Source organism: Astatotilapia calliptera, chromosome 22 (assembly GCF_964374335.1).
Source record: "Astatotilapia calliptera chromosome 22, fAstCal68.1, whole genome shotgun sequence".
NCBI lineage: Eukaryota > Metazoa > Chordata > Actinopteri > Cichliformes > Cichlidae > Astatotilapia > Astatotilapia calliptera.
This window is the reverse complement of record NC_137442.1, coordinates 18,059,703-18,076,019: the sequence shown is the minus strand read 5'-3', so window position 1 is coordinate 18,076,019 and position 16,317 is coordinate 18,059,703. Positions and strand designations below refer to the sequence as shown.

The 16,317-nt window shown below is 38.9% G+C and overlaps 2 protein-coding genes across 3 annotated transcripts; both read right to left on the bottom strand.

The window, feature by feature from the left end:
• Nucleotides 1-1,423: 1,423 nt before the first annotated feature.
• LOC113014691 (uncharacterized) lies at nt 1,424-5,008 on the bottom strand. Of its 2 annotated transcripts, XM_026156371.2 has the most exons (4): nt 4,702-5,006; nt 4,345-4,469; nt 2,595-2,748; nt 1,424-2,502 (listed from the first exon to the last, which is right to left on the bottom strand). In XM_026156371.2, the coding sequence occupies exons 1-3, from the start codon at nt 4,838-4,840 to the stop codon at nt 2,623-2,625; spliced, it is 390 nt and encodes a 129-aa protein (XP_026012156.1). In that variant the 5' UTR covers nt 4,841-5,006; the 3' UTR covers nt 1,424-2,502; nt 2,595-2,622. The 2 variants fall into 2 exon arrangements, with proteins under 2 accessions (XP_026012156.1, XP_026012155.1); XM_026156370.2 differs by having other exon boundaries at nt 1,424-2,748; nt 4,702-5,008.
• A 919-nt stretch (nt 5,009-5,927) lies between these two features.
• On the bottom strand, nt 5,928-15,931 carry atp6v1c1b (ATPase H+ transporting V1 subunit C1b). The gene is made up of 13 exons (XM_026156900.2): nt 15,763-15,931; nt 13,063-13,243; nt 12,872-12,939; nt 12,603-12,688; nt 12,382-12,476; nt 12,097-12,188; nt 11,346-11,444; nt 9,655-9,723; nt 8,504-8,596; nt 8,123-8,216; nt 7,796-7,893; nt 7,575-7,698; nt 5,928-6,837 (listed from the first exon to the last, which is right to left on the bottom strand). Exons 2-13 carry the CDS (start codon nt 13,192-13,194, stop codon nt 6,739-6,741), a joined length of 1,149 nt encoding a protein of 382 aa, XP_026012685.1. The 5' UTR covers nt 13,195-13,243; nt 15,763-15,931; the 3' UTR covers nt 5,928-6,738.
• Between the last annotated feature and the right edge of the window lie 386 nt (nt 15,932-16,317).

Below are 16,317 nucleotides of genomic sequence, written 5' to 3'. Positions count from 1 at the left end.
ATTATATAAAATAAAACTATCAAATATATTTTATTAAAAAAATACTAAGCATACAGTATGAGTCGACACACCTGATTTGGGCTTTTGTTTTAAAAAGGTGTGTCACAAAGGTCAACAAATCATGTGGTGGACTGTACCGTACTTACTCCTATAACTATTTTTCAAGGAAATGGGAATTGGGCGCAGATATTTCTTGAAACATTTGCAAACATACTTGGAAGTACAGGATTTCAGTCAAAAACAGAGTTTGTGCAATTCTAACCAGCTTCAAAGTCAATATTCAGTATGGCTGCCTTTAGTCTTCAACACAGCTTGAACTTGACTGATGGTGTGCTATTGTGTGTTTTTCTATCCATGTGTTTGGGGTCATTGTCATGCAGAAAAATGAAGCCACTGTCAATTAGATTCTTTCTAGCTGGTACTGCAAAGTAGATCAAAATCTCAGTGTTTTACCCCTGTCCTGACCTCCTCCATATATATTGACAATCTTAACCAAAATTTCAAATTTGGATTCATCACTCCACAAGACCTTTTGTCACTGATTTTGAGTTCAGTTCTTATGTAGTTTGGCATGCCTCAGCCTTCCGTTCCTGTTTCCCTTCCTTATGAAGAACTTATTTCTTTACCATTACCAATGATGGACCAGCTGACACAGGACCTGACAAGTGGCCTTAGTGGCCTAACAGACTGCTTAACAGGCACAAAAAGGCCACCAAAAAAAGAAGAAAAAAAAGAAACAACAGCAAAAAAAACCCACATTCCTCTGAAAATGGTCAAGTACAAGGACTGGATTAAAAATAATCGAATAAGCACCCAATGTCAAAAGAAAACATTTGAAAGACCTTCAGATCACCTAGAGAAGAACTATTGCTCATGACCACTTTAAAAATAAAATTAAAATGAAGTCTGTTTTCTTGGAAGCAAAGTACAAAGAAACTCATGACAGAAAACTGTTTTATAAAATGATTTGCTCACTCATCAGAGATTGTCAGAGTTGGCTACATAATGCTTGGGCAAAACTAATGAATTACTCTCTTAAAGGTAAAGAGACCATTACACATAATTACAATTAAGCCAATTTTACATTGGGAAATGTAGTCAGTAACGCTTTTGAAACTTTATCTTATAATTGAAACAGTTTATAGCTCAGTGCAAAACGGATGCTTTTCCAGTCTAATCACAATAGGAAACAGAAAAGGTTGATTTCTTTTAATTCGTGTAATGAGAAATAAATGCTCAGATCACTTGTTTTCCCCCTGGATTTCATACATTACAAAGCCAGCAAATATTTTAATGCAAAGAAGAAAAAAGTAATTTTGAAACATACACGTTGAGGTTTGTTTTGCCATCACAAATATGGCACGGTCTGTACACATTTCATCACATCATCTAAGTAAAGTCATTAAAAACTCTTGACAAGCGATCATTATCACATGCACACCATTTTAATTCAGATTCTTAAATTTATTTATATGACCAACAGATTGTCCTTCATACAATCATGTAAAGCCGACAGCCTCCGGTAAGTCAGAGCTTTTCTTAATGTGGTTGTTACCACTTTCAAACCTCTTTGTGTTTAGATATTAAGACCTCAGCTGGTCAACTACGCCATCTGCTGGTCATATGATCTAATTTGCCAGATGCCCCATCCTGAAAATCCTCCTGAGTATGCTTGTATTTACATATGTTGGATAGGCTTTTTTTAATTGATTTTTTAATGGCTTGCTATTGATCAAGTTTGGGCAGAGACTTTGATTAAATTAACATAGCACCGATCTATACATGCAGACCGGTATTAAGCCAAAAAAATTTACATGTTACAATACTAAATATAAAGTGTGCATTTTACAACGTAACAGAGAGTAAAGTAGAAGTATTGAACACAACAGTATAAAGCAAACTTTAAAAATCAAACTCTGAAAGAGAACACAACAGCACTTTGAATCAAGATTAATTGTAGGCACATGCGGATGTGTTTGTATGTCTTGCGAAAGGCTGGAAAAGGCAGTCTTTAGCCTTCGAGCTTCACGCCTCCAAGTCTCAGCTTCTAAACAGCACTTCTGGTTCTTTTAAATTAAAATTACTTACAGAATTGACTGAGGTTAAACAGCATCGGTATTAGTTCCCATACTACTGATAATCATTCACAACAAAAGGAGTATACTTGCACAAAGAACTGAAGCAAATTCTTAGGAAGGCCTCACACAGAACACACTGCTTGTAATTATCATGTGCATATGGGACAATCTGCTCTTTTTTCTTTTCTTCTTTTTTGTTTTGTTTTTTTTCTTCACACTGGCTGAAAACAGTGACACATTCCCTGACTGGCACCATAAGCATGGGAGAGAAGCATGGTGTAAAGTGTGAACATTGCTCGCTACCCACTCTCTTCTTTGCACATGCATTTGCAATGGCACAACGAAGATGCAGCATCCACAGGTCTTTGGATGGAGACGTTTGCAGGTGCTTGTGTCGTAAATCACTGCAAACAACAGCCAGGATCTTGCAAAAAAATAGAAAATAAAAATAAATAAATAAAATCAGCCACGCACGTCTTCAAATCTCCATCTTGTTCTCTGGAGAGGCACTCGCACCTACAGCCGTCTTCCTCCTCGTGGAGGTTCATCTTTCGTCAGAGGCGTTTTCAGGTTCTGGATCGTCACTGCTGTTGGCGCTTACCGGCTGCCCATCCTTAGACAAAGCGCTGGCCTCCTTTGATGACCTCCTTTTGGAGTCACGAGTAGATTGCTGTGAAAAGATTTGGAATCCCACTTCATTTAAATGTCACCGCACTAGACAAACAGCGAGTGGGCAAAGATGGCCAATTGAGAGGTGAGTCACTGAGGTTCTTCCATGTGTGGAAGGTTAAATTATTAATACATATTTTTAACTGTCATTTAGAAAAACTGAAATATAATTGGTAAGATAAAATAATTTTTCAGATCTTTTTTTAAAGCTTATTTCAGTTTTGAGAACAACAAAAATATTTTCAATTTAAACCTCACAAAAAAGAGAGTTTCTGTTATTACTTTTCCTTTTTAAAAAGATAAACTCACCAATCACTTTATTAGGTACACTTTGCTAGTGCCCCGTTCAGAACTGTCGTAATTCTTCAAGGCACAGATTCAACAAGGTGCTGAAAACATTCCTCGGAGGATTTTGGTCGATACTGACACGACAGCATCACGCAGCTGCTGCAGATTTGTCTGTTTCACATCCATGATGTGAATATCTAGTTCCACCACATCCCAAAGGTGCTCTATTGGATTAAAATCTGCTGACTCTGGAGGTCATTTGAATACACTGAACTCATTGTCTTCTTCAAGAAACCAGTTTGAGATCATCTGAGCTTTGTGACGTGATATGTTATAAGAAGCCATCAGAAGATGGGTAAACTGTGGTCATAAAAAGATGGGCATGGTCAGCAACAATACTTGGGTGGGCTATGACATTTAAACAATGGTCTGTTGGTACTGTGGGTTCACAGTGTGCCAAGAAAATATCCCCCACACCATGGTGCCTAAACTTTTGATACAAGGCAAGATGGATCCATACCTTCATGTTGACAACAATGACGTCACAATCGATGTCGCCTATATCACCTTGCTTCTCCATTCTGGTGCTCAGTTTGAACTTTAGCAGGCCGCCTTGACTGTCTACATGTCTGAATTCATTAAGTTACTGCCATGTGATTGGCTGATTGCATTAATGAGCAGCTGAACAGGTGTGCTTAATAAAGTGGCCAGTGAGTGTACAAATGATAATGGAGGGATGTTAATTTTATACCTGACGAAGGTCAGATGAACTGACATTTTGTAATATAATGAATGAGCAGTAAGTGAGACAGTATGTGTGAACTATATTTAAGTGTCTTTACAAAATTTCCCACAGCAAAAACAGAACAATTAGCTCAAAGAGTTTCTGGTATGTACGATAAACTAATGCAAAAAATCTCACTTGAATAAGTTAAATCAGAAATATTAGGAATATCTTACATTTTTGTATTACTGTTTAATTATTTTCTTATAGCTGTCTTGTAAATCATCTATGAACATTATTGTTATGTAAAATTGCAAACAAAGCTTTTATGACATTTTAAATGCTGTGAGGCCCTTGCATAAATGGCATGTGGATGGCTCGAGCTGATTAAGCTTCTCTAGCTGCACTCTATGTAAACATGTTAAAAGCTAATGATGAATATAGTTACACTTTAATGACGATGACGGTGATTTTGCAGGTTTGGTGTGTGGCATTACTGGTGGTGCTCAAATCCTGCTCATGACCATGTGTGCAAAGATGTTTTAGGACTCACACATGCCAGTACCTGCTACCAGTGACACCTACATCACTAAAAGAGCGTCTGGGTCTCCTCTGGTGGTTGGAGCTGCTGGTGGTGAGGGCCTGCTTCCCACACTGGGTGCCCGTGTTCACCATCCTCTTCTCCCTTATGTTGGCTTCCAGAGGTTTACCTACAGGACAGTGGTTAGTGTTTGAAATGTGGCACTCTTTCAAACGTGAAAACAAGATAGTAGAGATGGCTGCGATGGCTGTGTCAGCTCGGTCAAGTTGTGGTGTGAGTGGTTTGTTTAGCTTGTGGCTGCACCCTGTCAGCATATATGGCACCTAAAGAGAATGCATTTGGATTTGCATCTTAATGGAAGATCTTTCTCTTCATTATTTTAGAGATGACGAGGCTCTTACTGTTTGCTACTGGAAGAGGGGTCTCTACATCCGTGTTAGTAAGCCATGTCGATTCTGTTTCTCTTGTCCAGCTTTCATGGTACCTCGGCTCGATGATCGCGTCCGCCCGACTCCCTCCACAACCCATCGAGATAATCATCCACGGCAGGTGTAGCTGAGGCTGACGCGGGCTTAAACACGGCTCGCTTTGTCTCACAGCATCCGCAGCATCTCCTCCCTGGCTCTCTACTAAAGCTCCATCCGTGTTTCCATCATCAGTCGGCGGCTCTGAAGCTGCTGCTCTCCTCAAACAGCAGAGCCAGCTGACCAGCACGAGCTACCTGCGTCACCCGGAGAGGGCGGAGCTTAAAGTGGCTGCTGATTGGCCACAAGGGAAATCAACAGCTGCTATTGTCAGCATCATCACTACGGCCAGCATCCTCATCATCAACATGGAAACGTGTGTGCCAAACGAAACTGCTCTTTCTGTGTTTAATGAAATTTATCGAGTTAAATCTTCACAATCAACAACAAAACGTGGATGCCAGTTTTCATATTTAATAAGGCGCCAATAAATAACTTTTTATAGGGGATCTGCATTTGATAATAATGAAGCTTTAAATGGCTTAAAATACTTTATGATCAGAGTAAACATGCCCACAAATGCGTGTGTGGATGGATAGCTGTGTTTGGTAACAGAAAATGAATAATATGCTCCTTCTTATTAAGAAACACTGAATATGTAGAGTAGGTATTTTGTAAAAGACACAAAAAGCCAAATAATGAGAAAAAACAAACATGTGAATCATTATGAGCTTGATGTGCATCTTTGTGTAAAAACACATGCATATACATGGACAAAGAGAAAAATAAGATGAACTTTGGAATAAGATATAAGACAAAACCTCACACCCTCCTGATATCCCTCAGCATTGTCACTGGAATCAATTTGCATTCATTTATCTTTGTTTTGCATCTCTTTGAAGAGTCTGGTCATTTTGCACATGGTTGTTTTTGTCTAACTGATTAGTGTATGTTTTATCTTTAAGATACGCTTTTTGTTAGTGTATCTTGTATCAACAGTAACCTTAAAATGGTCATTGTAGTACCTAAAACCACACCTTTATTTCAGAGAGATGTTATTTCCTCATAAATCGTCACACCCCTTAACAACTTAGCCTTTATCTTTTTTTCCCCCATTACTTTATTGAGCAGGTTTACACAGCATAAAAAGCCAAAGTCAAGGATCTTTCATAGAGTATTTAATTTCACATTTATTTAAATATGTGTTTTAATTTATAGATATACTGACAATACAGTATTTGCACATATACACATTATTCATTGTTCTCAAACGGCTTGATATACAGAAATCACAGGAGCATAAGATCAGCGAACATATTGCTTCTTTGTACCGTAAAATGACCAGTTTCAGTGTTTCACAGGTTTTAGCTTGAGAAGCAGAAACAACTGTCAACATCTACTTACAAACAGGCATTCCTTACAGGGAGCTATAAACACGTCACTTTTAAAAAACTGAACAAACATATTCACTGATTTTGGAGGCTTGAAATAAATACTGTAGTTAACACGCACACTGATTTATTTATTTATTTTTATTCCCACTTACCCCACATATACCTTTCATGTTAATTTTAACAAGTAGGGTATGGAAGTAGTGACAGTAAAAACACTGTATTTTACATAGCATTTGAAGCAATGAGGGAATACCAACTATTGAGATGGAGGAAGCTGTTTACTTAAGTAGTGTGGCACAAACAGAAAAAGACAACAAAAAAGTTAGCTCTCATTTAAGTATGTTGGAACAGAAGTTGTGATTAGAGACCAGTTTACCTCTAAAACAGATCCTAAGTACAGTCGCTAATCAGCACTCTGATTCCTAACAACTTATAAGGGAGGAGACCCAGGAATGTACTAGGAACATAAAACACAGGAAAAGAAGGAAGAACACAAAAAAAGTCTAGAGTAAAAATAATTTAAGGTTTGTGGATGTGAAAGTGTCACATCAGAACACTCCTGCACGTGATGATAATGTATCTAGACCTTGAAATCCAGCAGGTTGCAGTCGATCTTGTAGTAAACATAGGGGTAGTACTCTTGCTGGCTCAAGTTCAGCCCTGGGATGTCCATGGAGGCCTGAAGGCAGAGAACAGTAATTATACAAGAGAATATGACAATACATTATCGTTCTCTTTGGAAAAATATTTTTTCCTCACTTAAATAAAGACCAATCAGCAACTCTTTTTCCCTTGGCCAGTTGTTGCTGGCATTTACTTTGAAACCAGTTAACTAGTACTAATGAATGCATCATGCAGGCCTAGAAACCGGTCAGTGATCAGTCAGTTATCTCTCCTCCACCACGCAACCGAAGGCCGCTGGGAAAAATGTGCATTCCCCAACCAGTTGGCAAGTGGTTGCTGCAGTCACCTGCAGCTAGCATGGAAGCATGGATGCTCTTTTCTACTCTACGTGAGCACTCAAAAGTGCTTTACGCAACACATCTCATTTACCTACTCACACACACATTCACTCTGGGATGAATGAATTGAGTTTTAGTACCTTACCCAATGTTATTTTGGCATGTAGACTGGAGTAGCCCGGGATCAAACTACCAACCTTAAGATTAGTAGCTGACCTGCTCTACCTCCTGTAGCCACTCCAAAAACAACTGTGACGCAAACTGGAAACCAGCATTCATCCTTTATCCAGTTTGTGTTTTTAGTATAAAGGTCATTTAGACTCGAGGTCATAATCTGTGGTGGATTCTTACTTTACTGTATAACACAGTCCTCAGATTACTTCATTTAACACTGCCAAAAACAAACAAACAAACAAACAGGTAAGTAATGAACAAACGTGCTGCTGAGACTCACGTCAATGATTGCAGCACTGCTGTCCAGGTGCTTGTACAGGTCGTACAGCACCTCTCTGAGTTTCTTCATGTTCTTCTTGTTGGGCTGAAGCAGCATAGCCTGGAAGTTGACTGGCAGCCCATATCTATGAAATACAAGGTAACCATGAATTCGAGAGCCTGATGGTAAAGGATGCACATCTGTACATTAATAAATTCATAATCTCCTGTAAGACAACTCACCTGAGCACCGACTCCACAAACACGCGTAGAGCTTTTATGTGAATCCACGCAATGAAGGCCTCACTGAAATTCACCTTCAGCCATCGTACCAAAGGGCCCTAGATTAAATGCAACAACATATCATCAATTTTTACCATTCTTAAAAGTAAGGGTGATAAATACCACAGCAATATGAAAATGAAACGGCATGCTTACTTTCTGATTACTAGTTAACTATAAACAGCAGCTGCAAAAGGATGTACAGATGTACTACAAAAGCAATTCTTTCTGTACAGCGCGAGCTCCACTAACTACACACATTGTTACTGAAGTAAGCAGCAGGCATACAAACTGTTTCTTCTTGTCGGTGGACAAGCGTGTCATCTCTTCTTTGTCTGCCTTCATCTCCTCCTCATTGTACTGGAAGTCCCGCACTGTAAACCTGAGCCAGGACACACAGCAGAGAGATGGCTATCAGCTTTCACAGAGATGAGTATAATCAAGCACCTACCCCCCCCCCCCCCCCCACACACACACACCCTACTTAAATCCTCATGAGCCACTTATCTATTTATGGAGCATTTATAACTAAAGGAAACATTTGTCATTCAGAGAAAACACAAAGCTGGATTGGCTGGAGTGTATCAAGTGCAACACGCAACATAAGCTTTAGACATTAACTCTGAAAAGCTCATATTCTTTTGAGTAAACAGAAGTGGAAGAGTTTACTTGTTTTCTCTAGCCTTGTGTTTGAAGTCATCTACAGCTTTCCTGAAGAGGGTGACACTGAACAGACCGCTGTCGCTGTCTTCAAACAGCAGCCTGGAGATGAGGACAGAATGCACAAGAGGTGTGGGAAAATATATCAATACAGCAGAGTATTTGTATTTGTGGAGCAACAATGCAACCACACAGAGATGCAATACATTTATATTTAAATGTAAATTTAATGTTTAAAATAAACATTATGTAATATAATAAAAATACATTTCAAATGCAAATCAAACTTTTTAGTATAAAAATAATAAATTTCAATAAAACAAAATTTTTACGTTTATTTTATTTAACAGTAATTTACTTTCTTCAGCTGCTGACCTTTGCAACGTTGCAAATTGGACTGTTTAAAATAGTAATAGTAATAGTACAACAGTCCACACATGTTTGCACTCACTTAAGTTGGACTACACTTTAATAAAAACAGTTCAGTTTGTCAGAAAATAAAAATGACTGAAGTGAGAAAAATACAGAAATTCATGTTAAACCAGACGCTGAGAAGGTTGGAAAAACTGATACACTTTGGCTTGTCTTACCACCATGCCAGTTTAGAGGAGTTTTAAAAAAAGGAAAAGAACTGTTGATACCTGTTAAGTTGGATTTACTATAACTATAATTATACTATAAAGTGAAACATCCCTCACTGGTGACCATAGAAATCAACACTGGAGAATATTTTCAGCTAAGAATAAACTCTGTTTAATCAAACTATGCAAACTGTCTTCCTGCTGAGACAGCTCCAGATTTGGATCATCAGGATGTTGAGGTCACATTTGCCCAGAAAGTCTAAACACAATGTCCTAAATCACCTGGCCATGTTGACACAGGATCAATTGCCTTCTACAGGTCAACCACGTAACGTCTTCTATTCTAATACGGGTCAAATAATTTTTTACAGTTCACACGTGAGATGGTTCCAGTTTTAATCAGAGTCAAGCACAAAGTTAAACTCAGAAGAAGACACAGGAAGTAAAAATTCTGGTCTACCTCAACTGTTATCATAATAACATGGAACAGCCATGTGCAATTCATGACATGCACAAATATATTTAAAAGCAGACCTTTCTTGTACCTTTTGTATTTAGCAGCGTCTAGGGAGGACTTACTTGGTGGAGCGTGGTACGACCATTTCAGCCAGCGTTTCGTATGTCTTCTGCCAGTCAGCGTAGCTCGTCCTGATGAGGGTGGAAATTAGAAAATAACATCTTTGACTTTTATTTTATTTTGATAAAAACCATTCTCAGACCAAAATTAAAAATTTAACCTTTACCACAGCCAAATTCTGTACAGTTATGAAATTACTTGCTCATAAATTAATGATCACAAAACGTCTTCGCACTGTCTACAACTCAGATTCCAAAAACATTGGAGCCCTGTGTAAAATATTAAAAACCTTATGCAATTATTATGCAAATCTCATAAACCCCACAATTTACAGTAGGACATGCAAAACATCAAATGTTTACAATGACAAAATGGACAATTTAATTAAAATCTGAGCTAATTTTCAGGTTGATGGCATCAAAGCATCTCAAAAAAAAAAAAAAAAAAAAGGCAACAAACGGCTGGAAAATTAGATGTAAGTGGTGGTTAAAAGAAACTGTTTTCTCAACATACAATTGTGAGGACTTTCTTTAAACATATCACCTGCAATACATAATATCAACAATGACTGAAAGAAGATAAATCTCTGTGCGCAAGGAAAAAGGTTGAAAATCATTATTGGATGCACGTGATCTTCAGTGTCTCAGGCAGCACTGCATTAAAAACATGCGATTCTGTCATTAAAATCACTGCGTGGGCTCAGGAACACTTCCAGAAATCACCATCTGTGAAAACAGTTTATTGCGCCATCTACAAATGCAAAGACTCCACACGTGAACGTGGTTAGTGTTGTTTCTCGGCACTGCTTTATATATAGGAGAGTGACCTCTCAACCTCTGAGGATCTTTGAGCCTCTCTATGCAGGTTTCCGCCTGATTGGCTGAATCCATGGCTGGGCCAGGTGACATGCCAGCTGCTGATTGGTCCCTATCAACATCTGGTATTTGAAAAAATAAAATAACATAAAAATCCTACTCCCAGCAGCACTTTCCTAACAGAAATGACAGCAGCAGCGTTCTGGTCCTGCCCTCGGCCTCCAAACCTTTGATAGTTTTGTGCATGTTTTTTGTGGAGACACATTAGTTCTGCTAGACCCTGTGACTGTTAGCTGGTGTTTATATTTTGTACATACCTTAACTCACTCACTGTGTGAGTGTATCACTAAAGCAGAAGGGCTGAACTCCCTCTTCGTTTCTGGCTTGTGAGTTTAGCACACTTTTTGTTTGGTTTTGCTTCACGTAAGGATTAGGTAGCAGTGTTCCTTAAAAGTTTTTATTTGTTGTTTTGGCCTCAGTTCACCTTGAACTTTTTTTGCTCTGAGTTATGGGTATATTGGCCTTGCAAAACATGGACGCAATATCCTTTGACATGCCTCCTTGTCAAGGTCATGCAACACAGTAGTTTTTTTAGACATGGCCTTGTTTTTGACACTTGTTAGCATCAAATTCAAAATGACTTATTTTATATTAAAATGGTACATTTTCATAGTTTAAACATTTGATGTTTTCTGTGTTCTACTGTGAATAAAATGTGGGAATTATGAGATTTACAAATCATTGCATTCTGTTTTTATTCACATTTTACACAGCGTCCCAACATTTTCGGAACTGGGATTGCACCATGAATAGAAGCGCTCAAAAAATAAGTATTCACAAGACACACACACTGCATACAATGATGCTGGTGCACTTACTTTGGGACGACCACCAGCATGGTAATCAGGTACTCTGAGTCCAGCACAAAGTCCTCTTTCTTCACTATGTCAGCCAGACTTCTGGTCATCAAGCTCCCCCTAGAAGAAAGACACATGCATATACACAGAGCACAAGAAAACAGACGTTGAATAAAGTTACATACTAACAGTATTGTTAACATTATTAAAGCTAAGATGTTTTCACATTATGCTCAGGCAACAACCTAAAATATTGTTTTACTCTACAGTGATGAGAAAAACATCCTATACATGTGACAAAAATGCACATAACATACAAATTTTCAGTGCAACTCTAAATCCAGCTTTTTTTTAAAAAATTAAAAAATAAATATATAGTGTCCATGTGTGAAAGCTTGTAATGCAGAGCACCCAATTCCACAATATCAATGAAACACAATGAATGGAAAAAAAAGCATGGTTTTTGTTTTTGTTGTTAACTTTCACTTAACCAAAAGTAACTCTTGTGAGATGAATAATTTCTTTTGCATGAGCGCTCTGGGCCAACATAGGCCCATATTTATGCAAGGGTGCGCTGTAGTCTGAGGGACACACATTTCATTACGAGGCTCAGCACAGATGACTATGTGCCCTTTAAATTCCTTGTAATCACACACAACTCTTCAACCATGCACAGATGGACTCCAAGCAGACTTGAAACAAGTACAACAACAACAGCTACTCGTCCACTGTGTCCACAAACGTCTGTGCTAGTGACGGCTGTTTTACTCACGCATTCTTCCTCTCCAGATTCTGCAGGTTTCCCTTTAGATTGTTGTAAGCCGAAGCTCTGGCCTTCAGGTCGTTGTCTATCTGAGTCACTTGCTAGAAAACCAAGCAGGTATGGGTGAATACATCATCGCTGATCAGTGCAGCTGGAAAAATCTGATATAGTCAGTGTACTCTGGGACAATTTATGTCTTAATACAATAGATGAAATCTCAACTCATCAACCAGGACTTCAGCAATATACAACACAATGCATTAATAATTAATTTACAAAGAGAGTTGATTTTACCTTGGAAATGATCTCCGAGATGTTTTTCAGAGACTGTTTGATCGGATATTTCGCCATATCCCACTGAAATCTGGTGACATAGGTGACCAGGTCAACTGTATCAAGTAGAAACAAGATCAAAGACATCAGCATCAATCTCCATTTCCATATACTTTAATAGCTGTAAAGCAAATAGACTTGTTTTTTCTAAGAAGCTGCCTGATTACGTAAGCAGAGGTTACCTCCATTGGCCAACAGGTTCTCCTGGACTTTGTCTCGGCTGTCCTCCAGAACATCGGCCATGTACTGAGCAACCTTCTTTACCACACTGCATCCGATTTCAGGATGAGTAGTGAATAGAAAACGAGCAGAGAGAACAGAAAAACGAAACAGCAATTAGCATGATTCTATCTAAAGGTTTCTTTCACTCTTTATAAAACTGAGCTCACAACTCTTCCGCTGCCTGACAAACACATTACACAAAACTCTGTCATGTTTCAGTAAACTTTACCTTTCCACAAAAGTGTCTAGTTTAGCCAGCTCATCTGACAGGCCAACTAAGACATCCAGAGTCCCAACCTGTTAGAGGTAGACCAGAAAACATAAGCAAAAAGGCAAATAATGGCCACGCTGGTGTCCACCTATGCATTCATCACTGAGGCCTTAGCCACAGAGGACTGCTGTGTTTTGGGGTTTTTTCACCTTGAGGTCAGGGATGTTGAACTTGTTGTTAGTGGAGAGGTTGTTGGTGCGCGTAGTGGCCACCATCAGCTTGTCCCAGGTCTGCTGGCAGGTCTTCTCCCCGGGAGCCGAGATCAACCAGAATTCTGTCATGGCTGCTGGCAGGAATTTTGTCCCCCGTGCCGCTGATGTAAGGAAGTTACTGAAGGTGAAAAAACAAGATTTAATTTTTTCATGTTATGTTTTCGATTTAGTGAATGGGCAGCACTACCTGAAATGCTACAGTAAAATCCTAATCTGATAATATAATAATACTTATCTAATGCTTTGGAGGCAGGTTATTCATTTTGCATCTTTACTTAATTAACATATGAATGCATGGCTTTTACCTTTTACTTTTACCTTTAGACCAGACCTGGGCCCAATGTACGGCCATATCCAAGCCATTGGTTTTTCCTGATTGGCCCATTTTAGGTTGGTGGGAAATTGGAATTAAAATGTAAATAAGTATACATCATGCAGCTTGTCCTGTTTTCAGTCTCAAAACATTCTTTGATAAATTCCTCACCATAAGCTGTAATGAGATAATAGCTTACAATTTTTTCTGATTTTGTGGAGATACGCAATACAAATTTGCTGTCTTTATTTTCTTTTTTAATGTACATAGGTATGCTTATGCAAGCATGACTGTAAATGTTCCTTTGGAACCAACATTTATGAGAAATGTGAGTTTGCTAGTCCTGAAAGATGAGTGTAGAGTTTTTAATAAGACATGGACTGAAGTCAGAGGTAAAGCTGTGTGTTTGTTTGTGGAGAGCAAATTGTTGTTTAAGGATTACAGTCTAAATCGCAATTATGAGACTAAACACACTGAAAAATACAAGAACTTGACTGATGCATAGCAGGGACGGACGTCTGACATTTAGCCAACAAAGCTGCAAAAGCAACAAGGACTTTCTTAACCAAGCTCATCCAGGAAGTGAAGACCAGCTGTGTGATTTCCCACAAAAATCGCAAAAACACAAGTTATCCAGCTTCTGATGGAGTTTACTAGAGCAGCGGTCCCCAACCTTTTTTGCGCCACGGACCGGTTTATGCCCGACAATATTTTCAAGGACCGGCCTTTAAGGTGTCGCGGATAAATACAACAAAATAAAACTAGTACCGGTAATGAAAAAAAGAAAATTTATTCATAACACACGTGAAGAGACCAAGGAAAACAGAGTAAACGATAAAAACGATAACAAAATAACGCTGAAAACCAATAAAAACCCTGAAAACTATACATTTCACACCTGAGCCTCAACTCTCGTGGCCCGGTACCAAACGACTCACGGACCGGTACCAGTCCGAGGCTCGGGGGTTGGGGACCGCTGTACTAGAGTGTGTGGAAGACAGCTGAACTAATGTGCCTTGAGAAAAAGAAAGATTTGAGAATATAACCCTCTCCAGGTGAACCAGACCAAGATAATTCGAGCATATTGCTGGAAATCTGGAGCCTCAGTTAAAAATACGAAGCGGACAATTTTAACTTTTTGTCCACAACACAGGATAGCCAAAGGGTTTGAGATTACAAAGGAGTTAGCAGCTATGTGCTCAATGAAAAGTAAATGTATTGGCTTTTATATAGTGCTTTCCTACTTTACTTGAGCGCTCTATACATGCCTCATTCACACAAGCCCTTTTTCCAACCTAAATGGTTCCTATCTGACATTCACACTCTGATGGATGCATCAGAGAGAAGCTTGGGGTTCAGTATCTTGCTAAGGCATGCAGACTGGAGCAGTCAGAGCTCAAACATCCAGCTTTCTGATTATTAGAACACCTGGTCTACCTCCTGAGCTACAGCCACCTAGTGTTGTGCAGTCTTTGCTAAAAATGAACCATGTTGTTGATGTTGTAACTAAGATTGTTAAAATGCATTCTCAATAATCCAGATAAGAAAATCCCAAAAAGTTGATTCTGTTTCTCTGGACGTACAGTTAGCTTCTTGATTCATTACAGGCAGAGAACTTTAAGTCAGTATCACTGCTAGATTTGTATTCTTCTCTAAAAGTTAAGGAGGCACGCTCAGAAGATGTGAGCAAACATTATCGGTACAAAGTTTAAGAAATACAGATCAAATACAAAAGATCAAATTAATATTGAACAGAACTGAGTTCAGTTCAATGGTGTGGCTATCCACAACAGACCCTGCTTTAAACTGTGTTCTCACATCTTTTGATTAAGAAAAATCTCAGTGCTTTCCGATCACTTTGCATTAGACAGACACACACGTCAAACTAACACTGAATGAGTCATGTAAAAATCCTCTTTCTTCCTCTTTTGATTCTTATTTGGTTCTGAATCTTGAACTTCCTCATTATTTCCCACTGGTTTTAAAGAGTCCCACAGACATACAGAAGTGGCTGATTTCATCACAGCTACACAGGAGAGACAGACAAGTCTCCATGTCTGCTGACTGACTGTCATATGATCAACTTCTTGTTGATGCAGACCGCTAAATAGCGACCCTCCTCTTGATTAAACACACAGAATGCCACATGAATAGAAACCGCCGCTCTTTGATTCGGTATCAGGGAAAGGAAAGAAGAAAAAATCAGTGACAGCAGAATAAACCCGTTTCATGCAGTGTTAGCTTACTGCTGCTACCAGCAGCTTGTTTATCAATGTAGCCTCACGGTGTCACGACGTCACTAACCGAAGCACCGCGGTACTCACCGACGCGTTTAACGGCTTCAGCGCGCAGTCCACTCGGTATATTTCAGCCAAACACACGCAGTTTCCTGCACATAGCGCAGACAACAGCGGGTTTTAGACACACGGGGCTCCTTCAACAGAGCATCTCACTCAAAGTCAGCTGATCAGAGGAGGAAATCTGCGCGTGCGCAAACGGCTGTCACGTGTCTTAAGCAGGTTGTACTAGGAACAAGGAGACTTAAGCATAAAGTATAATTCATTAAAAGTAAAATTTACCTTATATTTAAAAAATACTTATCAAACTAACACTGAGCAAATAGTTGATGGTAATAAATAAATAGTAAAAGAGATCAACCTAATGGGGAAGTGGGAGAAAATTGCTAAAGTAACAGATACATTATACTAAGCTACTTAAAATAATAAGAGGTGAGAGTGCGAGTCATAAATGTTTTTCGTGTGTGTGCGTGTGTGTGTGTGTGTGTGTGTGTGTGTGTGTGTGTGTGTGTGTGTGTGTAAGATATTAAAAACAAAAACGGAAAGAAAACAGCTGAAGGTCAAAAACTCTACTGGGAACTT